This window comes from Gigantopelta aegis, chromosome 6 (genome assembly GCF_016097555.1).
Source record: "Gigantopelta aegis isolate Gae_Host chromosome 6, Gae_host_genome, whole genome shotgun sequence".
Taxonomy (NCBI): domain Eukaryota; kingdom Metazoa; phylum Mollusca; class Gastropoda; order Neomphalida; family Peltospiridae; genus Gigantopelta; species Gigantopelta aegis.
Genome location: NC_054704.1, coordinates 24,205,920 through 24,219,956, shown reverse-complemented (window position 1 = coordinate 24,219,956; position 14,037 = coordinate 24,205,920). Strand labels below are relative to the sequence as shown.

At 34.6% G+C, this 14,037-nt stretch overlaps 1 protein-coding gene across 1 annotated transcript in view; it reads left to right on the top strand.

Moving 5' to 3' along the window:
- Positions 1–14,037, top strand: part of LOC121375660 (tyrosine-protein kinase transmembrane receptor Ror2-like) — a 122,525-nt gene that overhangs the window by 89,846 nt on the left and 18,642 nt on the right. The window contains exon 6 of the mRNA XM_041503222.1: positions 12,656–12,910. Coding sequence (XP_041359156.1) covers positions 12,656–12,910 — 255 coding nt within the window. The remainder of the gene's footprint in view (positions 1–12,655; positions 12,911–14,037) is intronic.

Genomic DNA, 14,037 nt, shown 5'->3' with positions numbered 1-14,037 from the left:
TCACAGAAATCCAAGTTTAATGTTTTTATTACTGTGTGTACATGTAGTCAAATCTGTGTTAATTTGGCAGCCACCTGATGGAAATTTTAGAAAAATTACTTCTGAGTGTTTAGTGCCTCAACTGCCTTAGGTCAATTTGTATTGTATTAAATACTCTGGTTGAAATAAAGGAATATTTTGTTTCATGACACCTCAGCACATTTTAAGACTATAGAACTATTTGGTTTTTAAGTGGTTGTTTCAACACTTCAAGTGGCTTGGCAGAACTACCTGTGAAAAAATTGAGAGCAATGATTAATTGCTGCCCGAATTTAGATTATGGGGAGCCATTTAAGATATTAAAATATAGAGCATAGGTATTTAATCCTTTTGTAGTATTTTTAAAAATATATTATTCATGTGCTACTTAATGGTAACTAAAAATTACTTGAATTATTCACAGGAGAGTTATGGGGTGCCAAAATATGATAACTTCCCTTAAAGAGCGAAGTCTGCTTGGTAAAAGGTTCGAGGAATCCTGATGCCACCACACAGGCTATTCCTTCCAAAATGCAGAAAATAAAGGACCTTTTATGTAAAAAAAAACCCCACATTCCTAGATAAGACAGAACATGTATATATACCATAATCTTTGGTGAACCAGTTCAGGCACTGGCTGAAATTCTGGGGAACAAACTATGAGTCTATTGAAGACAATTGATCTTGCATTCCATTGCACCTCAACATGTGTTTTACCACTAAGCTACATCTTTCCATTCCTCTGTCTTAAGAGGTTATATTTTTATTTTCCTAAGTCATGTAATATACATATATAAACATACCTGAATTAAGCAGCCACCTGTCTTCAAAGGGCACTTTAATACTCCCTTTGACTTCTTAATACAGGTTTGACAGTAGTAAGATTGTCTTTAAAATACAGGTGGCTGCTTAAGCAGGTTTTATTACCAAGTTTTCTTAAATAATGTGATCTCTTGACTAAATCACTCTTCATGCAACAAGTTGTTACACCATGCAGTCACACCATGCAACTCCATGTTAATTCATGGGCATCCTATAATGGCCATCTTATGTAATTATTGGCCCCTGGAATCCATATGTTTGTGTTCTCAGAGATAAGATTAAGACTTTAATTAACCAAGTGACAAATGTTATCACACTGATGAATGCATCCATCAATCGAGTTTTCAGAATCTGCTTTGCTGTTCAGTTGATCAGAACCAGATGGAATATACACTTAACGGGTAATTTAACTTGCAACTCTAATGGGTACTGGTTTAATTAGTCAGATTTAAAAGGTGGGGTTAGGTTTAAAGTTAGTGAAGGTGTAAGATTGCTTAAACCAACTTCTGGTTGCACACCACAATTCACTTTGCATTCATTTCAATACACTTTCTATCTCAGAATGTATTCTGTGAGAAACAGGACTGCATGTTGACAAGATTACGTGGCTGCTATTTTTAGGAAGTACAGTTGCTTGGTAACTACCATGCACACAAAAATCAGTATAGGTTGACCACAAAAATTTAGTGTTATCCACCCATAAGCCAGAGCATTGCCTTATTTAGCTATCATATACTGATGGAAAGAAATAAAGTATGACACAGATAGTAACAAGAAATAATGACTGCATCAAAAATCAATTGATATTGTCAGAAAGTGACTGAGAACATATAGGCAGCACATTCAACACTATGGACATTCAATCTCACATTACAACTTGGTATGAAATACTACACTAGTAGTAAATTAAATTTGGTCTACAATTCCATGTGTTCTCTTATTTCTTTCCATCAATGTAAAAGTGTCAGCATAAAATATGTAGAGTTGTTATTTAGTAATAACATCAAACCAATTAATGATTTAAATACCCATATCCTGGTCCATATTTGAACTTAGACCAGTATAAATCTGCCTTATGGCCTTTCTGCTTTTAACCATTTTGCAGTTTATTTGAATTTAGCTCAGTGTTAGAAAGCTCCTATGGTGTGATGGCGTGTAGGATTGATTCCCCCTTTGTGAATCCATTCATGCTACCAGCCTCGGTAGCGTCGTGGCAGGCCATCGGTCTAAAAGCTGGTAGGTACTGGGTTCAGATCCCAGTCGAGGCATGGGATTTTTAATCCAGATACCGACTCCAAACCCTGAGTGAGTGCTCCTCAAGGCTCAATGGGTAGGTGTAAACCACTTGCACCGACCAGTGATCCATAACTGGTTCAACAAAGGCCATGGTTTGTGCTATCCTGCCTGTGGGAAGCGCAAATAAAAGATCCCTTGCTGCTAATCGGAAGAGTAGTCCAAGTAGACGCGACAGCGGGTTTCCTCTCAAAATCTGTGTGGTCCGTAACCATATGTCTGACACCATATAACCGTAAATAAAATGTGTTGAGTGTGTTGTTAAATAAAACATTTCTTTCTTTCTTTCCATTCATACTCTCCTGAGTGTGGAAAATGCACACAAAACACACCATGCTGCTTGTGATAGGAGTTGCAGATGCCTCTTATATACATTTTAATGGATTAGCAGTAGTTAAAATGTGTTGAGGTGTCATTTAACAAACTGTCCTTTTCTTTTCTTTCCTCGAACTTTTGACAATTCAGTATACCTAACATGATTGAATTTAGATGTTTTTTTCAAGAATAGCTGAATTACACATACTACATGTAATCTGAATAATAAAATCTTTATCATGATCAAAATCGTATCAATTTTAATGGAGTCAAAAAAGTTAAAAAAACCTGATAAGGTTGTGATGTACCTTTCTACGCATGAATTGTTTACTGATGTCTCAGTTTCACTGAAATAATAAATAGGACATCTATAAATTATCATTTAAATATGCACCGTCATCAGTCTTGAAACTGGTTTAGATATATTTTTATATTTAAGATTAATTTTAAATGTTTAATCATGGTCTTATGTGTTCATGAATATGATTACTGGTATGTGTTTTCATATAGTTAATAACTTCAGTGAAGCATTTGTATTAAACAAAATTTTAATATAGATGTATTTGTATTCACATGTCTCTGGGGTGTAATTAATTCATCCACATGACTTGTTTACCGAAACCCATTTCTCAGTACGTGTATTACTACATGTAGCCTTATGTATGGGACTATTATTATCCTCTGACCATCAATGGTATTGCATGGATCACTTCATTAGAAAAGTGTTAAGTCACCGTGATAAGTCACTGTTTGTACTCTATATCATACTAAAATAGTGTAATATCATTGTAGACAAAAATAACCACATGAGTGTCACCAGGAATGTTTTGAAATGGGTTCATTTTTCTAACGAATTAATCATTTTTATTGTTACATATTTAAGTAAAGATAGACCAAGAAAATAAAATAAAAATATTAAAAGGGTGTTTGTTTGTACCCATCATACTCAATCTTTGATTGTGTGCCTTAGCATTTAGTTGTAAATTGTGGTATACTGATGTGCAAAAGAAACTTTATATACATTAGACTTTAATAATTTGATACATATTGTTGATAATCAAAACGAACCAATTTAGAAACCACCTTACAAACACTTTGCATGTATCATGAAGAGTATTGATTTTATAAACACAAACAAATATTTACCAATTAAACATACTTACATATTCCACCGTACCCTTTGTTGGTTTTCTATAATATAATTTCAAGCCTTGTAAAGGTTTTTTTGGATGTTGGTATAGTTGATCAAGGAGAAAAAGACATGACATCATTATTATAATCCTACTTATACATTTAGTGGCTAGTTTTAATATTCAACAAATAGTACAGTAAATAACAACACTATAAAACCACTCTGGTTTGTAATACAGCAATTAACCATATAATCAACCATGCCTATGAAGACATATACAACGTTACGGTATCTAAAATTGACCATGGCTAAATAAAATACATGCATTTATATATTGCATTGATATAGCTATGGTGCTTTGAATAAATAAGTGATTGTTATATACAAGATTGTCTTTATGGCAGATTTGACTGTAATGTATGTAGCTTTATTTGTTTATTTGTGATTCTGGCGGGACGTAGCTCAGTGGTACAGCACTCACCTGATGCACGATTGATCTAGGATCGATTGCCGTCGGTGGGCCCATTGGGCTATTTCTCATTCCAGCCAGTGCTCCACAATTGGTGCAACAAAGGCCGTGGTATGTATTATCCTGTCTGTGGGATGGTGCATATAAAAAGATCCCTTGCTGCTAATCGAAAAGAATAGCTCATGAAGCAACAGCTGGTTTCCTCTCTCAATATCTGTGTGGTCCTTAGCCATATGTTCGACGCCATATAACCGTAAATAAATTGTGTTGAGTGCGTCGTTAAATAAAACAGTTCTTTATTTGTGATTCAGCATTCAGTTTGAATCCACTGTTTGTATATCATTTAAAGGCAGCTTGATGTTTTGTATCATGTTTGATGTGCATGCATGCACCTGCCTGTCTTCAGTGATATTTTGACTACATCAAAAAACATTAGTCAAACACAGGAAACTTTGTTACCAAATATGTTTATGTTTGGGTATAAATCTTTTGATCTTGTGTTTTGCCTACTTCTAATCTAGCATCAACATATTGTGATAGAGGATAACCTAGATGGAAATTTGATGTTTTGGAAGTAAACCTTTACTCAACAGATGCTTGAGTCCAATTCCTGTCATGATTTCTTATTGATAACAGTAAGTTCCCCCCAAAAGATACCGACTCCAAACCCTGAGTGAGTGCTCCGCAAGGCTCAATGGGTAGGTGTAAACCACTTGCACCGACCAGTTATCCATAACTGGTTCAACAAAGGCCATGGTTTGTGCTATCCTGCCTGTGGGAAGCGCAAGTAAAAGATCCCTTGCTGCTAATCGGAAAGAGTAGCCCATGAAGTGGTGACAGTGGGTTTCTTCTCAAAATCTGTGTGGTCCTTAACCATATGTCTGACACCATATAACTATAAATAAAATGTGTTGAGTGTGTCGTCAAATAAAACATTTCTTTCTTTCTCCCCCCCCCCCCCGCCCCCAAAGTTTAAAAAAAAAGAAGTTTTATTTGGTTATATTCCACATGAAATATTAATGAATATTTTTAAGTTTTTAAATGCTACATTTATGTATTTTTAAAGAAATACTTTGTACTTATTCTGCAGTTACATGTTAATTGATTGATTAATTATTAAAATGTCTTTATTTTAAAAAGTAATTTCAAGTAATTGAAATCTTAAGACTAAATTCATGTTTGTTTTAGGAAAGTTAAATATATACATGTATGCAGTTTAAAGAAAATAATTATCTTTGTGTTTAGATGTCTGAATTCATGACATAACTAGCATTGTTCTTTTTTATTTAACAAGAAGTATCACATATATATAATCTGATTCAGTTTCAAATTCCATCTGTATAATGTCCAGGTTGTCTGTCAAGGTACAACAGTTTACATACCCAAATAGCTATTAATTTCTTTTAGAAACAATTAAAACTCATAACATTAAAATTTATAACAATTAGAGACAAGAATATGACAGTTTTGTTTACACATTAATTTTCCAACTTGTATATGATTAAGTATCAAAATTTGTTTAATGACACCACTAGAGCACATTGATTTATTTATCATCAGCTATTGGATGTCAAACATTTGGTGATTTTGACATATTGTCTCAGGGAGGAAAACAGCAACATCTTTTCATTAGTAGCAAGGGATCATTTATATTCACCATACCACAAGCAGGATAGCACATACCATGTGATTATACGTATCAAATCTATCAGTTGTCAGATTAGCCAGTTATTACTTTCTGTAGAATCTACCTGGTTACAAAACTGGTACATGTACTAGAATAATTAAACTAAGCTTAATATTGATGTTTTCATGTACTCTTTGACAAAAATGCTCATAATTTCACATTAGTGGCTTAGACTTAAAAATCAGTTAGTTATAAGTTGATTGCACGAGCTCTTCGGGTATCTTATTACTTTGTTTCAAAAATATTTACATTTGGAACATTTTGATCTTCTACTATATAATGACAGACATGTGTGACATTGCTCCCCGCTTGAAAGTTGTATACAAAAATATTTCCCCTTTTTTATACACAAAATCTGACAGCTATAACATAACTGATGAAAGAATAGTTTTATAACCTTTGTTTTTACATAATGTATTTCTATAAGCATATTTGGAAACTATAGAGTAAGAGATTATATCAAAAAGCATCCTGTAGTGTATAGTTTCCAGACTTTATTATTGTGTTAGTTGAAAATTGTTGGCATGAATGAAACCGGGAATCATGTTTTAGCAGTTAGTAAGCAAGGAATCTTGATGGCTACCAACAGGAAAATATGAATAGGAAGTCTCAACTACGAGTGTTTTCAATCTAAACTGTGTAAAGGCCATAATTCTTGTCAATTGTTTTCTGAAATGCTACATCTGGTTCACATGGGAGAGTAAATTCTGAAGCCATTTGTGTATACTAAATAAGCTAATATCATATACATCTATAGGGCACTGCTATAAGATATATGGTAAAATGTTTGCTGATGGTGGCTCGGCTACTGTAATAGTCGTAGTGAAAAGCAGTGTAGACTGGTGTGGTATACGAGCAGTATTCAGTACTGGACATGCTTTATTACTTGTAATAAATTTTATGATGGTAATCAACTTGAGTAACTATAACAGTTTTACTATACACAACTATATATATTTTATTAAAAGCATGTTGACATAAAACAGTAAATAATACAAGAAGTATGCTATATAACATTTGATAAACATGTATTAATATACCGCATAATAAAATTGAAATTGAAAAAGAAAAGTGTTTGATTATTTGATTCAATAATTTTGCCATTCAAGCCAGTGATCCATAACTGATACGTGATTGTAGGTTTTGTTTTAGTTCTCAAGATTCCCTGGACTGTGTAGCATATATAACGGTAGTTTGGTAATAGATAATTAGGATATGTTATCCAGTTAGGACATTTTGGGCTATTTCAATGTGTCTTTAATATTCACTTCCAGATTCTGGCATTTTGTAGTAATGTGGGATAAATGTGTTTATGATATTAAGGGGAAAAAAAGTAATTTCCAATAAGACTACAAAGCATACTAGTAATGAAGAAGCTGGTTAATTTGATTTCTAAACTTGTTCAGTATGTCCACGGAGACTCCAAGTATGTTATAATTACACTGGATTGCTGCTTATTCCAAAACCCTCTTCAACATCATACAGTGTGTGGGTGCTGGAGGTGATTGGATTCTCCTGTTTGATTGAAAGGGCTGAATGCCAGTGGAAATCTGACCACAACTGGCAGACACATTGTCTTGAAAACCTATCACCAACATGTTGTACTCACTTCCCACCTGAGAGCCGAGAAAAGGCCCCAAAGGAAAGCTTTTGTTTTAACAGATTAATGTAGATATGGAGCTATGGGTACAAACATTTCCTGTATTTTGGCAGGAGACTTGGGTGCAGAGACCTGCAGATAACACTGGCTATAATGATGTCCATGGTACCTTTTAATCTCACATCCCTTGGGCCAGCTGTAAAACGTGTTTTCTTCTCAAGTCCTGTAAAGACCGTCTTCACGATTCATGTCAACATATGTAAAAGTGTTTTTCTCACTTTCAAGTCTTCATATACAGTATCTATATTTTTTTTTACAGCTTTGATATTGGCTATCTCGTAGGTTAATGTGTGCTCTAGGTGTTGAAAGAAATACGTGGCTGCCTGTTGAAAGTTTGCACACAAAAACATGTGCATGCAGTTGTTCTCTGTGAGATTTGTTTGCAAGTACAGTAAAGCACTCTTATAAGGAACCACAAGGGACCATGATAGTTCTTCATAGCCGTGGTTAGTTGTACAGATTTGCATAAGTTGGTCATTAATATATAGGGAGATAAAACAGGACTTTACGACCAGTTCGTTCTATGCAGTAGTTTGTTCTAAGCATGTTCGTTTTAAGTGTACTTTACTGTATATCAGTGATTTCAGTTGGGCTGTTTGTCTTGTTTTAAATGTATATTCAAGTTGCATGCTCTAAAGACACGTGCTGGTGGCTGTAATTGCATGCCCATGAGATAAGAACGACTTGTGATTTAACACTTGAAATCTCAACCATGGCAATATCAGTTGTAGATCAAATTACAGTTTTGCAGTTCTCAGATATATATTTTTTTAATTACGTTCGAATCAGAGAGAGAGTTCAGATTGAAATTAAGACCATGATTAATGACTTTTAAGATGGATGTTTCATTAACGTCTTTGAACCCCAAAATTTGATCCCACTTTGTTACGCTTATATATTTATTTGTAATAAATACTCCTATATTCCATAGTGAGCTTCACATACACTGCTCAGTTATAAGACCTGTAGCAAAACATTATCAGACTTTTGTCTTTAATTGGTAGACATCTTGCATACCATCTAGAATATTTCAAAATGTTCAACAGAACGTGCCAAGTTTGCAACCCGTGATTTTCAATCAGTAGCCTTCAAAAATTCACAAATTAAAACAAATGTAGGTACACAAGGTTTAGAGCCCCATACCATCAAGCTATAAAGGGTGTTTTATATAAGACAGGATAGCACATGCTGTGGCCTTTTACATTACAGTTTTAGAGTTTTGAGCCTTCTAAAACACTGGAGGTAATTACATGTGCAGAACTAGGCAATGTTATATTCTTTTTAATTCTTATTTATCACCCTGGAAAAAAATTAAGAAATATGATCAGATGGAGAAAACAAAATCAAAGGATTAAAGGATTTATCACACATGGATGAAATACAGTTAAGAGTCCATAGAAAAAACAAAGAAATATAAACATGCAGATTGAAAAAAATATAAGAATTTCAGGCCCCCATAGGACTAATTAATACATTATAAATGTTTAAAAGTTGTTTATGTAATTTGATCACTGTTGAGTCTGTAGGGATTGGTGTTTCGCCCCATGTTGTGTCTGCTATTGATCTTATTAGTCAACCAGACAGGGTGTATGAGATGTATTACACACGTCATTTGTTGTATTTGCTAAGATGTGACATATGATCTTCTATTGCCTGGAGCCACGGTTCAGTCTGGCTTCAGGCTTGATGGTTCCACTTACCAGCATTTCTTGATGAATTTCATGGAAAACAAAGTAGAATTCAGGTACAGAATGCACTGTTGTGTAAACTTCATTTCCTTTAGGGGGCAAGACGTAGATCAGTAGCAAAGTGCTCACCTGAAATGCGATATACTTTGTACTGGAATTGATTACCATAAATGGAATTGGTCCCCCCCCCCCCCCCCCCCCCCATCCAAACCAGTGTGCCATGATTGGTATATCAAAGGATGTTGTATGTGCTGTCCAGTCTGTAGAAAAGTGTACAAAAGAGATCTTGTGTGTGTATGTGTCAAAGATTACCAAATGTTTGATATCCATGTGCTCTAGTGGTGTTGTTGCACAAAACAAAATTTAACTGGTCATCAAAATGATATGGTTTGTACTGTCTTGTCTGGAATAGTGCAAATAAAAGATCCTTCACCTTTTAAGTATGTTTGGTTTATGTGGTGGCAGTAGGATTCCTCTGTAAATGACCAATTGTCCAAATAACCATGTTAGACACTAAACTGCCATAGTTTAAAATGTATTGAGATGCGTTATCATTATTTTCCTTTCCCATCTTAGCATTATCAGTATGATTGCATTTGGACCATTGCACAGCTGGAAAAAAAAAGGGATTTCTTTTATTTATTTTTTTATTCTGCTACTTTTATTTGTTGTATACTAGGTCAGTTCAGTTTATATGTATGTGCAATGAAACAGATATATATTTTACTTCCTAGTTTTTTTTTTGGTTTTTTAAAGTTACATAACCATTCGTAAAATTCCTGCCAGTTTTTAATGGTTCTAAAATAACTGCAAATCTGTGATTGTGTGATGTTAACTTTAGCCTTTGCCTGGCTTTTGAAGAATTATATTGCCACAAGTGTGCCAGATGATATGGAACCCAAGAGAGATTTAACTTTAATTCAAAGCCATGGGAGATGTAAACAGTTGCATGCTGGATTGATAAATTCTGTAGTGCCCTGGGGACCCCAAGGGGAGTGTGGAGCTTCAATGTTTGGCAGATGTACAAATAAAACAGTGGATAATATAACATAAACATGTACAAGAAATAATTGTGTTATCTGTAAAACCACCTGAGTGTATTACAGACAATTACTCCACAGATATTTGTGATAAAAATTAATTTAAGGTAACACCATTTTGTGTTTCTGTCACTTTTTTATTTTCATCTCATTTCTCCTCCCCCCTCCCCCCCCCCGTCTCTCCGCATCTTCCCTCTCTTTCTATTACTCCTTTCTCTCTCCCCTCTCTCTCTCTCTCTCTCTCTCTCTCTCTCTCTCTCTCTCTCTCTCTCTCTCTCTCTCTCTCTCTCTCTCTCTCTCTCTCTCTCTTGTTCTCTCTCTCCCCCTCCCTCTCTCCTTCTCTCTCACCCTCTCCCCAGGCAAATGGGTCTGGTAACCCATACACAGGTTTCCACAAAATACAGACTCGGCAATGTATAGGATCCCACACATTTATGTTTCCATTATTAGTATAAAATACCTTCACAGACACACTAATACTTTGTTATTCATTCATACCACCATCCAGTTGATCAAAATTTACCTGTAGTTTTAGTTTAATAAGATTTTGTGGAAAACCATTCTCAACTTTCCTGATGCATATATACTGATAGAAAGAAATAAAGGGAACACATCGAATTGTAGACCAAATTTAATTCACTACTAGTGTAGTAATGTCTGTTATTCATACCAAGTTGTAATGTGGGATTGAATGTCTGTAGTGTCGAATGTGCTGCCTATATGTTTCCAGTAAACTTCTGACAATATGAATTGATTTTTGATGCAGTCATTATTTCTTGTTGCTGTCTGTGTGATCCTTTATTTCTTTCCATCTGTATATATGATAACCTCCTGATAACCTGAACAATCGTTCTCGACTTATTACTATATTTCGATTCATGTCTCGCTCCCTCCCTAAAGATTATTATGCCATTATTACAATTCCAAGTTTGTACAGGTACATGTATGTATCCATACATGTGTTACATTTTCATCTTAAATTGTGAAATATTAACAGCTATTCTATGATACAGTGCATTATTTAAATTTACCTGGATTACATTTGCTCTCAAACTTGACAGTGATCTGTAGACCAATACTAGGTGGTCTTTGATGGACATGAATTCATGGTGGCAGTGAGCGCCAACTGGGAACCAATTGAGACAAATGTTCTGGTATTTGTTCTCCGGGCAGCTGGTCAAACATGGAATGCTATAATGACCAGTGGTCAGTTGGTCTTGCAGGCAAATGACTGGGTTTCCGCTAGTTTTCAGTATAAACCTGTGCCCGGAGGAATGCAGGAAACTGTTAACATATGTTGAACACTGATACCTGGATTTACACTTCAAGTGCATCAGTACTTTTCCAGTGGGAGGCTCAGACATCTGACATTTAAAGTAGCCATGTCTGTTTTAATTACTTAATGTATAGCTATTTATTGTGAACTGTACTGTAGTTCATTGTAAAATACAAGAAATAAGGAGAAGAAGATATTTATCAGGTTAAATTAAACACAAAACATTATATTTATTTAAGCAATAATTGTAATGTTTTCTATTCAAAGTGCCATTAATATAGATTCATATTATACATGTGTGTTTTATTTTCATAATAAATGTTTCTTCATGTAAGAATCAAATATCTAAAAGAAAAAAATGAAGAAATTTTTTTTGCCTTCGAGAGAAAACCACTTTTTGTTTACCATTGGCACACATTTCTCAGCTGTCATACTACAGCTGAATCTTGAGATTCATTTTCATGCCTGAAGGTTACACTTGAATCCAGACTTGTACATTTATTTATTTCCAGTCATCTTTAAAACTAAATTTAAATTTGTACTCTATTTGACTGTTAATTTACATTACCGGTACATGCTTATTTAGCATAATGGAGACAGACAGACAGACCTATATTGTGGAGAAAAGACTTATTTAATGACACCTCAGCACATTTTAAACTATAGCTATTGGTATCAACATATGATTATTTAGACACTTGAGAAACCTGAGCTGCCATTACATAGGCTATAATCCTGCTAAATAGCAGTGAAGGATCTTTTTATATGTATATGTATGGCCTCTAAGGTACCTTTCACAGGCCTCACATTTGGCAAATGACAGGGCAAGACCATTTGGCCTAGACCAACAGAGACTTTTGGGCAGCATTATAACCAAAAGGCAGAGCAAACTTGAACAAGTGTCTTAACACAACAGCACTCATTCAAAATAAATAAGTGTGAACAGTTTCATGTTTTTGTAATACAACAATTTTCAGGAGTTGTGCTTATGTATGATGACCAGCTTACTAACATGTACAATAAAACACGGCGTGAGACTCTTTAATTTTCAGTGCATTAGCAATTTGGCCATCATTAAATCTGTGCCCTCTTGTCATGAGGCACAGAGTAAACAATAACTGACTTTTATGCTCACCTACATGTACATCAGTTCTTTAATATTATATACATTTGGCACCCTATTTAACTATTAATATTTAGTTGTTAATATGTGGTTATTAATATTAATTAAACTTTAATAATTTTATTATTTCAGGAAACCCTCTGTGTGTGAGCCATACAAGGGATCTGTGTGTAAGCACATCCTTGGTACAGGGAATGTCTACTACAACCAGTCGCTTGCCAACCCTGCCGGAGACCCCGAGAGGCTGGTACAGAATCTCCTGGCTGATATGAACGCCTCCAGGTTCTCAGCTTTGTGTCAGGATGCAGCAGAGAAGATACTGTGTCATTATGCTTTCCCTGATTGTGTCCCAACTGAGCTCAAACCAGTGCCAAGGACCGTGTGCAGGTAAACATGCCTTCTAAATCAGCAATCGAGAAAAAGCTTATGCCTCTCAACACCCCACCCATATCCTTTTGAATTTTTGGTGTTTCATAGTTAATTATCTTAGAGTTCTTTAAAAAATATGTTTACATAAGTGACATACATAAATTTTATGAATTCTTGAAGTTATTTGAACTATGTAACATGTTAGTACTGGGGGTTCTGGAGGATAAAATGAGTGTAACACATATATTGGACGTATACATACTAGTGTATTTACTTCTTCCTCAGACAATGGTGATTTACATGTTAAATATCAAAATTTTCATGAAGTTTGTGCATAGCACTTAACTCATTGTTTAAACCAACTGCAGAATTTTTGGTTAGGTTGAGAATACTTATTATTTATGCATTTAACGAATAATAGAAGTGTCATACATGTACACGATACAGATATCATATCAAGTACACAACATTTTGAAACATTCATTATTGAGATGAAAGTTATATAAAATAATGAATACAAAAGACTAAAATACTTCAGTTTTGAAAACTGGTTTTATACAAGGTTCAGTGTTAGAACAGTTGTTATTTTTTGTAAATGTATATGCCATTTAGTGCATAGTTTGTGTGGCAATTGATGCATGAATATGAAACCTTTCCGTATTTGTGTGGTACATAACATCTAAAAAGGGATGATATAAAATACATAAACACAGGAACCATAATTCACCATTTGTTGTTTTTGCACGTCATGCTTCAACTGATAACATATTTTTTCTTTCATCCACATATATTGATCTTGTTTTATTCAAAGTTTTTTGATTGATGACAGTTTGTGTAGTGTCAAATACACTACATTTACAGTGTGTTGCATATTTGCCATTAAAGAGTTACAAAAATAAACACTCCAAAACATCAGCCAGCCATTGAGCTTGGTCAGGTGTTTCTTCTTGTCTGTGCAGGTTCTGTAGCATTTGAGGAGAAATGAAAACCAAATCTTCACCTAAGAATCACAAGCTAACTTTTGCTTGTTTTCAAAGTATCTTCAGTTGACTCAAGCTAAATATTTTCTTAGCATGTTGGGTGACTTGTAGCTTGGTGTGTAATTGAGATGGATAAGAGATGATGACATGTGTATGGAAGGTGAG